This window comes from Oncorhynchus kisutch, linkage group LG29 (assembly GCF_002021735.2).
Source record: "Oncorhynchus kisutch isolate 150728-3 linkage group LG29, Okis_V2, whole genome shotgun sequence".
Taxonomy (NCBI): Eukaryota; Metazoa; Chordata; class Actinopteri; order Salmoniformes; family Salmonidae; genus Oncorhynchus; species Oncorhynchus kisutch.
Genome location: NC_034202.2, coordinates 29628476 through 29642272, shown reverse-complemented (window position 1 = coordinate 29642272; position 13797 = coordinate 29628476). Strand labels below are relative to the sequence as shown.

At 47.9% G+C, this 13797-nt stretch overlaps 1 protein-coding gene across 2 annotated transcripts in view; it reads right to left on the bottom strand.

Annotated features, from left to right (window-relative positions):
- Positions 1-13797, bottom strand: part of ppp3ca (protein phosphatase 3, catalytic subunit, alpha isozyme) — a 92620-nt gene that overhangs the window by 64323 nt on the left and 14500 nt on the right. For both annotated transcript variants that reach the window (XM_031809465.1, XM_031809464.1), the window contains exon 2: positions 5908-6108. In XM_031809465.1, coding sequence (XP_031665325.1) covers positions 5908-6108 — 201 coding nt within the window. The remainder of the gene's footprint in view (positions 1-5907; positions 6109-13797) is intronic.

Sequence of the window (13797 nt, the reverse complement as noted above, 5' to 3'; positions counted from 1 at the left end):
GTCCTCCACTCCCTCCATCTATAATACCTTACTCCAGTCCTCCTCTCCCTCCATCTATAATAACTTACTCCAGTCCTCCTCTCCCTCCATCTATAATACTTTACTCCAGTCCATCTCTCCCTCCATCTATAATACTTTACTCCAGTCCTCCTCTCCCTCCATCTATAATACTTTACTCCAGTCCATCTCTCCCTCCATCTATAATACTTTACTCCAGTCCTCCTCTCCCTCCATCTATAATACCTTACTCCAGTCCTCCTCTCCCTCCATCTATAATACTTTACTCCAGTCCTCCTCTCCCTCGATCTCTAATACCTTACTCCAGTCCTCCTCTACCTCCATCTATAATACCTTACTCCAGTCCTCCTCTCCCTCCTCTCCCTCCATCTATAATACCTTACTCCAGTCCTCCTCTCCCTCCATCTATAATACTTTACTCCAGTCCATCTCTCCCTCCATCTATAATACCTTACTCCAGTCCTCCTCTCCCTCCATCTACAATACCTTACTCCAGTCCTCCTCTCCCTCCATCTCTAATACCTTACTCCAGTCCTCCTCTCCCTCCATCTCTAATACCTTACTTCAGTTCTCCTCTCCCTCCATCTATAATACCTTACTGCAGTCCTCCTCTCCCTCCTCTCCCTCCATCTATAATACCTTACTCCAGTCCTCCTCTCCCTCCTCTGCCTCCATCTATAATACCTTACTCCAGTCCTCCTCTCCCTCCATCTCTAATACCTTACTCCAGTCCTCCTCTCCCTCGTCTCCCTCCATCTCTAATACTTTACTCCAGTCCTCCACTCCCTCCATCTCTAATACCTTACTCCAGTCCTCCTCTCCCTCCATCTATAATACCTTACTCCAGTCCTCCTCTCCCTCCATCTATAATACCTTACTCCAGTCCTCCTCTCCCTCCTCTCCCTCCATCTATAATACCTTACTCCAGTCCTCATCTCCCTCCATCTATAATACCTTACTCCAGTCCTCCTCTCCCTCCATCTATAATACCTTACTCCAGTCCTCCTCTCCCTCCATCTAAAATACCTTACTCCAGTCCTCCACTCCCTCCACTCCCTCCATCTCTAATACCTTACTCCAGTCCTCCTCTCCCTCCATCTATAATACCTTACTCCAGTCATCCACTTCCTCCATCTATAATACCTTACTCCAGTCCTCCTCTCCCTCCATCTATAATACCTTACTCCAGTCCTCCTCTCCCTCCTCTCCCTCCATCTATAATACCTTACTCCAGTCCTCCTCTCCCTCCTCTCCCTCCATCTATAATACCTTACTCCAGTCATCCACTCCCTCCATCTGTAATACCTTACTCCAGTCCTCCTCTCCCTCCATCTATACCTTACTCCAGTCCTCCTCTCCCTCCATCTATAATACCTTACTCCAGTCCTCCTCTCCCTCCATCTCTAATACCTTTCTCCAGTCCTCCACTCCCTCCATCTATAATACCTTACTCCAGTTCTCCTCTCCCTCCTCTCCCTCCATCTCTAATACCTTACTCCAGTCCTCCTCTCCATCCATCTATAATACCTTACTCCAGTCCTCCTCTCCCTCCTCCTCTAATACCTTACTCCAGTCCTCCTCTCCCTCCATCTATAATACTTTACTCCAGTCCATCTCTCCCTCCATCTATAATACTTTACTCCAGTCCTCCTCTCCCTCCATCTATAATACCTTACTCCAGTCCTCCTCTCCCTCCATCTATAATACCTTAATCCAGTCCTCCTCTCCCTCCTCTCCCTCCATCTATAATACCTTACTCCAGTCCTCCTCTCCCTCCATCTCTAATACCTTACTCCAGTCCTCCACTCCCTCCATCTATAATACCGTACTCCAGTTCTCCTCTCCCTCCTCTCCCTCCATCTCTAATACCTTACTCCAGTCCTCCTCTCCATCCATCTATAATACCTTACTCCAATCCTCCTCTCCCTCCTCCTCTAATACCTTACTCCAGTTCTCCTCTCCCTCCTCTCCCTCCATCTCGAATACCTTACTCCTGTCCTCCACTCCCTCCATCTATAATACCTTACTCCAGTCCTCCTCTCCCTCCATCTATAATACTTTACTCCAGTCCTCCTCTCCCTCCATCTACAATACTTTACTCCAGTCCATCTCTCCCTCCATCTATAATACTTTACTCCAGTCCTCCTCTCCCTCCATCTATAATACCTTACTCCAGTCCTCCTCTCCCTCCATCTATAATACTTTACTCCAGTCCTCCTCTCCCTCGATCTCTAATACCTTACTCCAGTCCTCCTCTACCTCCATCTATAATACCTTACTCCAGTCCTCCTCTCCCTCCTCTCCCTCCATCTATAATACCTTACTCCAGTCCTCCTCTCCCTCCATCTATAATACTTTACTCCAGTCCATCTCTCCCTCCATCTATAATACCTTACTCCAGTCCTCCTCTCCCTCCATCTATAATACCTTACTCCAGTCCTCCTCTCCCTCCTCCCCCTCCATCTATAATACCTTACTCCAGTCCTCCTCTCCCTCCTCTCCCTCCATCTCTAATACTTTACTCCAGTCCTTCTCTCCCACCATCTCTAATACTTTACTCCAGTCCTCCTCTCCCTCCATCCCTAATACCTTACTCCAATCCTCCTCTCCCTCCATCTATAATACCTTACTCCAGTCCTCCTCTCCCTCCATCTATAATACCTTACTCCAGTCCTCCTCTCCCTCCTCTCCCTCCATCTATAATACCTTACTCCAGTCCTCCTCTCCTTCCATCTATAATACCTTACTCCAGCCCCCTGTCCTCCATCTATAATACCTTACTCCAGTCCTCCTCTCCCTCCTCTCCCTCCATCTATAATACCTTACTCCAGTCCTCCTCTCCTTCCATCTATAATACCTTACTCCAGTCCTCCTCTCCCTCGATCTCTAATACCTTACTCCAGTCCTCCTCTACCTCCATCTATAATACCTTACTCCAGTCCTCCTCTCCCTCCTCTCCCTCCATCTATAATACCTTACTCCAGTCCTCCTCTCCCTCCATCTATAATACTTTACTCCAGTCCATCTCTCCCTCCATCTATAATACCTTACTCCAGTCCTCCTCTCCCTCCATCTATAATACCTTACTCCAGTCCTCCTCTCCCTCCTCCCCCTCCATCTATAATACCTTACTCCAGTCCTCCTCTCCCTCCTCTCCCTCCATCTCTAATACTCTACTCCAGTCCTTCTCTCCCACCATCTCTAATACTTTACTCCAGTCCTCCTCTCCCTCCATCCCTAATACCTTACTCCAATCCTCCTCTCCCTCCATCTATAATACCTTACTCCAGTCCTCCTCGCCCTCCATCTATAATACCTTACTCCAGTCCTCCTCTCCCTCCATCTATAATACCTTACTCCAGTCCTCCTCTCCTTCCATCTATAATACCTTACTCCAGCCCTCCTGTCCTCCATCTTTAATATTTTACTCCAGCCGTCCTCTCCTCCATTTCTAATACCTTATTCCAGCCATCCTGTCCCTGCATGGCCTCAGTATGGGAAGATTTTCAGACTTGGGGGAGGGGAGAAAAGGCTAATGTGCACAGAACAGAACCACCACTACCACCCCTCCCTGTTATTCCCTCCACCATTATCTCTCTATCTTTTTCTCTCTACTACCATTCTGTTTTTCACTCGTTCACATTTCCCCCATACCCACTATTTCTCTGTTTCCCTCTATGTCATTCCCTTCTCTGTCACTCTCTAACAGCATTCTTCAATGTCTTCATTTCTGGAGGCAGTATTATGTAAGTTTGTCTGCATCTAGCATCCCATGACTACTGGGCTTAATGACAGAGGAACGACTAAATCCGATAACAACGAGGATGTGTATGTGATCCAGCATCAAGAGATGCGCGAGTGAGTGTGCTTTTTGCTGCGCTGTTGTGTGTTTTCAGGTTTTATGTGTGAGCATGCCTGTTTTTACAGTAAGCGCCTTTGTGTGAGGGTTGTTTGTGTTCACCTGTTGTGAGTTAGTCTGACCCCTTTGTTCATAATAGCTTGCTCAGATTAGTCAAAACTAGGATGAATTAAACCTTGAAAACATATATTATTAATGTCAAGACTGTATCAAATATGCAAGAAGCTATGTGCATGCTTAGTAGCTGTCATAGTAAATAGGTCTACCTCCTATCTGATTGGACGTAATGGCAAATATAATTACTCATTACTCATGCTTCCCAGTACCATCAGAAAGCAGTGTAGCTATACCATTTGTCTATCTACAACCAACATGCTCGCACACGTAAACTCTCTCCCTTTCTCGCAACTGCATCTAAATGACTTCTCACATTTAAAATATCCAAAAGGAGCATAAGATTTTTGAAAGGATATATCAGTCCATTTGGACCACCTGGCTGGTGCTACAGCAGGCAGGCAGGCAGGCAGCTGTGGCTGGGATGTGATCATGCTCTGTGGTGTGGATGAGTCAGGACTGAGGGGTTGTTCAACACTACTATCACTGTGTGCTAGATGGCTGTCAGCCCAGGGACAAAAGGGGCCACTGTGCTCAGTGTAGAGGCATACTGAACTAGGGGAATCCAGAGGGGTATTGTGTGACCTTGTCACAATAGTAAAAAAGTCAAATGGTGCTAGTGTAAACAAACAAGCAAATATAATTCCCACAGCTTAACAAACCTGCACTTGTCTTTTGTACTAGCACTGCCTTTACTGATAACTATACTCTTAGAAAAAAAGGTGCTATCTAGAACCTAAAAAGGTTATTCGGCTGTCCCCATAGAGAGTAGGGTATACCTAACAATATGTAGCATTTTAATATAAGCAAGCTAAAAGCCTGAAGAATCCCACACAAACTATTTGCTGGACTGTTCAGCCATATTGATTTAAAAAGGAAACACATCTACAGATGTAGGATCTTAATTTGAGCCAGTTTGCTACAGCAGGAAAATAATCCTGCAGCAACAGGAAATTTGAAATATTATGTGGATTATAATTAAAGGACATTTTTGTAGGGGTTGATACATAAAAAAAAAGGAAAAATCAACTATGAAATTTCAAAGTGGAAATTACAAACTTCAGAAGCCTTTTTAAACCTAAAATACACTAAAAGCATAAAATGTCCTGCATTTCAGGATTACAGTGCGATCAAATTAAGATCATACATCTGTACTCATATATATTGAGGTGAGTTATCCCAACATGATGGTGAGGTCATATGCAGGTGAGGTGACTATCTATCACTACGGCTCATAGGATAAACTGCTGCATTGATTGGTTGAACAAGCCTCAATGGACTGTGTTCCTCATCACGTACTGTAGTGCCTATCTATCCATGTCTGTCTGAGAGGCAGAACAACACTCAACATTGATCTGATTCTTGAAAAGATAAAGAGAGATGCAGAGCTTTTGATGTGCTGATGTGTTTAAGAAATGTATTATTCTTACATGACCATAATGCAGATGATACTGAAAGTGACAGCTACCTGCTATGGGATGCTGCATATACAGTCCTGCTTTGATGTCTCTACAGGTGCTTTGGAGTTTATTTTTGTATTTCTGGTATTGAATTCACTCCCAGTCTCTCTTGTCTCCCTGATAGTATTTGCTTACACCTTCATACACAGACATATATTTCTACACCAAACAAAAGTACATTCTCCCAGAGCTCAGACTCTAAAATAGTCCCTCAATCTGAAGCACTTTAAGCACACTGACCCACTTTCACAGTTACCTAGGCATAATACTCTATCTCACTCGGCACTGGTCAAAATAACCAGCATAAATCATACAGCTGTCAGAATGGGTATCTTCCACATTGTGATGCGACTTCCACCCTTCCTTCTCTCTGTTGGACCATTACGTGAACGCTGGGAATGTCAGTCAAAGTGTGTTTCACCAGAGTGTGAGTTAAAGGTGATCCCTCGTCCTAACCTGTGACTGGTGCTTCTATGTCCAGCATGGTTTTCTCCTGGCGCAGGATGGCGGCGCCCTCGTTGACGATGCGTAGTGCCACGGCCTCCTCCACGCGGCCCTCCTTGGTGAGGTGGGCTTTGAGCAGGTCCACCTTGGGCTTCCCCTCACAGTCAAACACCTCCTTCAACGTGAGGCGATGACTCAGGGGGAAGGGCACGGCTGTGGAGAGAACAGAGACAACACCACTCAATGGGACAGAGAACACAGTGAAACTATGGAAAGCCATTCATTTTCAATGGAAGAGAAGTGAAGTGGGCGATGTGAGCATGGGTGACAGAGTGTGAACAGGGCGGGACCTAAGTTAGGGAAAGCTGAACTTTATATAAATACTAGGCGATTGTGCCACGATTGACCAATCGAAGCTCACTACACCTTCCAGCCCCTACTGGATAGGCTGTTGATACCTAGCACTACTTAGCATGTTGTCGGCTTGCTAGCAACCAAATTATGGGCGGAGCTGTGTGGCGAGGAAAAATACAAATGCTAGTTAAGAGCTGCGGCGTGTCGCTGTTCAATGGCCATGGTGCTGAACCGGTTTACCAGTCCCTTGTTTAAGTCTGTTCAGATCGTGTTGCTGTCCGCGGTGTTGAAGGTTTGTGCGGCGCTATAAGGACACAACAGGGCCTATATAGACTCTATCCTCCAATACTGTAGATAAAACTGCTCAACCCACTTTTTAATTACAGTGTTTGTATGCATAAAGCTAACCCTGCCCTTAGAGAACCCTAAAAGTGTCTTATAAATTGCACAGGGTGAAAAGTTCTGTCTCAGATTGCATGACTGTAAACAGAGTGCGTGAGGTCTACCGTCAGTCCTCCCAAAATGTGGCCTACTTTAATTATGGATGCTTCTAGAGTCTATTATCATTTATTCATCGCTGTAAATTGACAAAGTGACGTGTGGAATAAAAATGGACTCTTTTAATGCGAGGCTCAACAATCCATATTTTGAAATATGTATGAGCAGTTTAATGTCTGATCAACAGAGAGTAAAAAGCCCTTAATTTACCACCAGTGTCCAAATGAGTAGTTACTGTATGTATTTCTAAACCCTAATATGAGGGAAATTATTGTATTGTATCCAAACATGGGATGCAGTGTCTTCTGATGCAAAGCTAATAATACTGTAATACCACAGGAAACGATACTTGAATTAGATAGCCACTGCCAAATAAGGCATCCTCTGAAACATCACATCAAACCCAAATTCATTGCTTTGGGAGCAACAAAGGTAATGTTCTGCACTGAAGCTGATCTGTGTGTGTCAGTGGTCGAAGACACTGGTTGTCTTTTGTGTTCTGCCTAATATAAAGTCATAAAGTAGCCACGCGTGCTGCTGCAGAAGCAGCCTTTCTCATTGCTGGACCTGAGGCCTTACTATGAACTCAGGTTTGCATTCCAATCAATCATAGGCAATTATGTTTAATTCAGATTGGATACTAAAATAAATCTGACACCATTGTGCTCTTAAGTACAGTGCATTCATAAAGTATTCAGACCCCTTCACTTTTTCCACATTTTGTTACATAACAGCCTTATTATAAAATGGATTAAATAAAAAAAAACATCCTCAGCAATCTTCACAAAGTACCCCATAATGACAAAGCGGAAACAGTTTTTTTAGAAATGTTTGCAAATGTATAAATAAAAAAACATTATTTACATAAGTATTCAGACCTTTTGCTATGAGACTCAAAATTGAGCTCAGGTCCATCCTGTTTCCATTGATCATCCTTAAGAAGTTTCTACAACTTGATTGTGTCACAGATCCCTTCGGTACTGCTGCTCATTCTGTTCACCAGTTCCGGAGGTCTACGTCACCAGATTTCTAGGCTTCACTGAACGGGAATCATTATCATCAACCCCAGACTGTCTTGTCTGATTACACACACCTGGTTCCCATTACCCCTGATTAGTGTGTTATATATGCGCCCTCTGTTCCCTCTGTCTTTGTTGGTTATTATTCCCATGTCCATTGGTTGTGTGAGTACCTATGCGTAGTGCAGCTGTTATGCTGCGTGCTTTATATATTGTGTATTACGGGTATCATCCCGTGTCGGTCAACGAGGTTTACCCTTGCTCTTTTGTTTGGGTACAGCCCAGTGTTTTTGTATACCTGTTTGTTTTGGGTGTATTAAAAACCCCTATTGTGTATTCCTGCGCCTGTCTCCAAATCCTTTATACCAGCGTGACAGATTGGAGTCCACCTGTGGTAAATTCAATTGATTGGACATTATTTGGAAAGGCACCCTGCCGGTCTATATAAAGGTCCCACAGTTGACAGTGCATATCAGAGCAAAAACAAAGACATGAGGTCGATGGAATTGTCTGTAGAGCTCCAAGAGAGGATTGTGTCGAGGCACATATCTGGGTAAGGGTGCCAAAACATTTCTGCAGCATTGATGGACCCCAAGAACACAGTGGCCTTTATCATTCTTAAATGCAAGAAGTTTGGATCCACCAAGACTCTTTCTAGAGCTGGGCGACTAGCCAAACTGAGCAGTTGGGGGAGAAGGGCCTTGGTCAGGAAGGTGACCAAGAACCCGATGGTCACTCTGACAGAGCTCCAGAGTTCCTCTGCGGAGATGGGAGAACCTTCCAGAAGGAAAACCATCTCTGCAGCACTCCACCAAAGTGGCATTTATGGCAGAGTGCCCAAAGGCACTTAAAGGACTCAAAAAATGAGAAACAAGATTCTCTGATCTGATGAAGCCAAGTACCACGCGTGGAGGAAACCTGGCACCATCCCTATGGTGAAGCATGGTGGTGGCAGCATCATTCTATGGGAAAGTTTTTCAGTGGCAGGGACTGGGAGACTAGTCGGGTGTGAGGGAAAGATGATCGGAGCAAAGTACAGTGTGTGTGTGTGTGTGTGTGTGTGTGTGTGTGTGTGTGTGTGTGTGTGTGTGTGTGTGTGTGTGTGTGTGTGTGTGTGTGTGTGTGTGTGTGTGTGTGTGTGTGTGTGTGTGTGTGTGCGTGTGTGTGTGTATATATATATATATATATATACTGTATGTCTCAGAGACCTGTTAGAATAAACAGCAGCAAACATCAGGCAGGTCCTTTATGACCTACAGCACAATATACCTGTGAACTCCTAGTTATATATAGTTGAGGACCTTGATCAGTATTGGGGAATCTACTTTGATAATATAGTCACAATAAAATAACAATAATGAGGCTATACAGGAGATACCAGTACAGAGTCAATGTAAGGGGGTACAGATTAGTTGAGGTAATTTGTACATGTAGGTAGGGGTAAAGTGACTATGCATAGATAATAAACAGCGAGTAGCAGCCGTGTAAAGACAAGGGGGGGGGGGGGGTCAATGTAAATAGCCCGGGTAGACTTGGTGCTCTGGTACCGCTTGATGTTCGGTAGCAGAGAGAACAGTCTATGACTTGGGTGACTGGAGTCTTTGACAATTTTTTGGGCCTTCCTCTGACACCGTCTAGTATATAGGTCCTGGATAGCAGGAAGCTTGGCCCCAGTGATGTACTGGACGGCACGCACTACACTCTGTCATTGCTTGCGGTCGGATGCCGAGCATTTGCCATACCATGCGGTGATGCAACCTGTCAGGATGCTCTCGATGGTGCAGCTGTAGAATGTTTTGAGGATCTGGGGACCCATGCCAAATCTTTTCAGTCTCCTGAGGGGGTAAAGGCATTGTCAACCTTCAGAGGGTGAATCGGCAAGACAAAAGATTTGAGCGCCTTTTGAACGGTGTATGGTAGAGGGTCAACAAATAGCAGGTCAAACTATCCCTCTCAGCACTGCCTGGACTGCAGGTCAAACTATCCCTCTCAGCACTGCCTGGACTGCAGGCCAAACTATCCCTCTCAGCACTGCCTGGACTGCAGGTCAAACTATCCCTCTCAGCACTGCCTGGACTGCAGGCCAAACTATCCCTCTCAGCACTGCCTGGACTGCAGGTCAAACTATCCCTCTCAGCACTGCCTGGACTGCAGGTCAAACTATCCCTCTCAGCACTGCCTGGACTGCAGGTCAAACTATCCCTCTCAGCACTGCCTGGACTGCAGGTCAAACTATCCCTCTCAGCACTGCCTGGACTGCAGGCCAAACTATCCCTCTCAGCACTGCCTGGACTGCAGGTCAAACTATCCCTCTCAGCACTGCCTGGACTGCAGGTCAAACTATCCCTCCCAGCACTGCCTGGACTGCAGGCCAAACTATCCCTCTCAGCACTGCCTGGACTGCAGGTCAAACTATCCCTCCCAGCACTGCCTGGACTGCAGGCCAAACTATCCCTCTCAGCACTGCCTGGACTGCAGGTCAAACTATCCCTCTCAGCTACTGTCTGGACTGCAGGTCAAACAATCCCTCTCAGCACTGCCTGGACTGCAGGCCAAACTATCCCTCTCAGCACTGCCTGGACTGCAGGTCAAACTATCCCTCTCAGCACTGCCTGGACTGCAGGTCAAACTATCCCTCTCAGCACTGCCTGGACTGCAGGTCAAACTATCCCTCTCAGCACTGCCTGGACTGCAGGCCAAACTATCCCTCTCAGCACTGCCTGGACTGCAGGTCAAACTATCCCTCTCAGCACTGCCTGGACTGCAGGTCAAACTATCCCTCTCAGCACTGCCTGGACTGCAGGCCAAACTATCCCTCTCAGCACTGCCTGGACTGCAGGTCAAACTATCCCTCTCAGCACTGCCTGGACTGCAGGCCAAACTATCCCTCTCAGCACTGCCTGGACTGCAGGTCAAACTATCCCTCTCAGCACTGCCTGGACTGCAGGCCAAACTATCCCTCTCAGCACTGCCTGGACTGCAGGTCAAACTATCCCTCTCAGCACTGCCTGGACTGCAGGTCAAACTATCCCTCTCAGCACTGCCTGGACTGCAGGCCAAACTATCCCTCTCAGCACTGCCTGGACTGCAGGCCAAACTATCCCTCTCAGCACTGCCTGGACTGCAGGCCAAACTATCTCTCTCAGCACTGCCTGGACTGCAGGCCAAACTATCCCTCTCAGCACTGCCTGGACTGCAGGCCAAACTATCCCTCTCAGCACTGCCTGGACTGCAGGCCAAACTATCCCTCTCAGCACTGCCTGGACTGCAGGCCAAACTATCACTCTCAGCACTGCCTGGACTGCAGGCCAAACTATCCCTCTCAGCACTGCCTGGACTGCAGGTCAAACTATCCCTCTCAGCACTGCCTGGACTGCAGGTCAAACTATCCCTCTCAGCACTGCCTGGACTGCAGGCCAAACTATCCCTCTCAGCACTGCCTGGACTGCAGGCCAAACTATCCCTCTCAGCACTGCCTGGACTGCAGGCCAAACTATCCCTCTCAGCACTGCCTGGACTGCAGGCCAAACTATCCCTCTCAGCACTGCCTGGACTGCAGGTCAAACTATCCCTCTCAGCACTGCCTGGACTGCAGGTCAAACTATCCCTCTCAGCACTGCCTGGACTGCAGGCCAAACTATCCCTCTCAGCACTGCCTGGACTGCAGGTCAAACTATCCCTCTCAGCACTGCCTGGACTGCAGGTCAAACTACCCCTCTCAGCACTGCCTGGACTGCAGGCCAAACTATCCCTCTCAGCACTGCCTGGACTGCAGGTCAAACTATCCCTCTCAGCACTGCCTGGACTGCAGGCCAAACTATCCCTCTCAGCACTGCCTGGACTGCAGGCCAAACTATCCCTCTCAGCACTGCCTGGACTGCAGGCCAAACTATCCCTCTCAGCACTGCCTGGACTGCAGGCCAAACTATCCCTCTCAGCACTGCCTGGACTGCAGGTCAAACTATCCCTCTCAGCACTGCCTGGACTGCAGGTCAAACTATCCCTCTCAGCACTGCCTGGACTGCAGGCCAAACTATCCCTCTCAGCACTGCCTGGACTGCAGGTCAATCTATCCCTCTCAGCACTGCCTGGACTGCAGGCCAAACTATCCCTCTCAGCACTGCCTGGACTGCAGGTCAAACTATCCCTCTCAGCACTGCCTGGACTGCAGGTCAAACTATCCCTCTCAGCACTGCCTGGACTGCAGGCCAAACTATCCCTCTCAGCACTGCCTGGACTGCAGGCCAAACTATCCCTCTCAGCACTGCCTGGACTGCAGGCCAAACTATCCCTCTCAGCACTGCCTGGACTGCAGGCCAAACTATCCCTCTCAGCACTGCCTGGACTGCAGGCCAAACTATCCCTCTCAGCACTGCCTGGACTGCAGGCCAAACTATCCCTCTCAGCACTGCCTGGACTGCAGGTCAAACTATCCCTCTCAGCACTGCCTGGACTGCAGGCCAAACTATCCCTCTCAGCACTGCCTGGACTGCAGGTCAAACTATCCCTCTCAGCACTGCCTGGACTTCAGGTCAAACTATCCCTCTCAGCACTGCCTGGACTGCAGGCCAAACTATCCCTCTCAGCACTGCCTGGACTGCAGGCCAAACTATCCCTCTCAGCACTGCCTGGACTGCAGGCCAAACTATCCCTCTCAGCACTGCCTGGACTGCAGGTCAAACTATCCCTCTCAGCACTGCCTGGACTGCAGGTCAAACTATCCCTCTCAGCACTGCCTGGACTGCAGGTCAAACTATCCCTCTCAGCACTGCCTGGACTGCAGGCCAAACTATCCCTCTCAGCACTGCCTGGACTGCAGGTCAAACTATCCCTCTCAGCACTGCCTGGACTGCAGGCCAAACTATCCCTCTCAGCACTGCCTGGACTGCAGGTCAAACTATCCCTCTCAGCACTGCCTGGACTGCATGTCAAACTACCCCTCTCAGCACTGCCTGGACTGCAGGCCAAACTATCCCTCTCAGCACTGCCTGGACTGCAGGTCAAACTATCCCTCTCAGCACTGCCTGGACTGCAGGCCAAACTATCCCTCTCAGCACTGCCTGGACTGCAGGCCAAACTATCCCTCTCAGCACTGCCTGGACTGCAGGCCAAACTATCCCTCTCAGCACTGCCTGGACTGCAGGCCAAACTATCCCTCTCAGCACTGCCTGGACTGCAGGCCAAACTATCCCTCTCAGCACTGCCTGGACTGCAGGTCAAACTATCCCTCTCAGCACTGCCTGGACTGCAGGCCAAACTATCCCTCTCAGCACTGCCTGGACTGCAGGCCAAACTATCCCTCTCAGCACTGCCTGGACTGCAGGCCAAACTATCCCTCTCAGCACTGCCTGGACTGCAGGCCAAACTATCCCTCTCAGCACTGCCTGGACTGCAGGCCAAACTATCCCTCTCAGCACTGCCTGGACTGCAGGTCAAACTATCCCTCTCAGCACTGCCTGGACTGCAGGCCAAACTATCCCTCTCAGCACTGCCTGGACTGCAGGTCAAACTATCCCTCTCAGCACTGCCTGGACTGCGCAAAAATGCAAATGCTTTCCGTTTGAGTTATATTAGGTTTTATTTTCATCGTTTGGGGTCAAGAACTGAAACACAGTTCCCGTATGTCCCGTGTGTATCAAGAAAGGTCCACCACCCAAAGGACATCCAGCCAACATGGGCCAGCATCCCTGTGGAACGCTTTTGACTCCTTGTTGAGTCCATGAGGCTGTTCTGAGGGCAAAAGGGGGTGGAACTCAATGTGAGGAAGGTGTTCTAAATGTTTTGTACACTCAGTATACAGTGCATATACAAAAGTATGTGGACACCCCTTCAAATTTGTGGATTCAGCTATTTAAGCCATACCCGTTGCTGACAGGTGTATAAAATTGAGCACACAGCCATGCAATCTCCATAGACAAATATTGGCAATAAAATGGCCTTACTGAAGAGCTCAGTGACTTTCAATGTGGCAACGTCATAGGATGTCACCATTCCAACAAGTAAGTTCGTCAAATTTCTGTCCTGCTAGAGC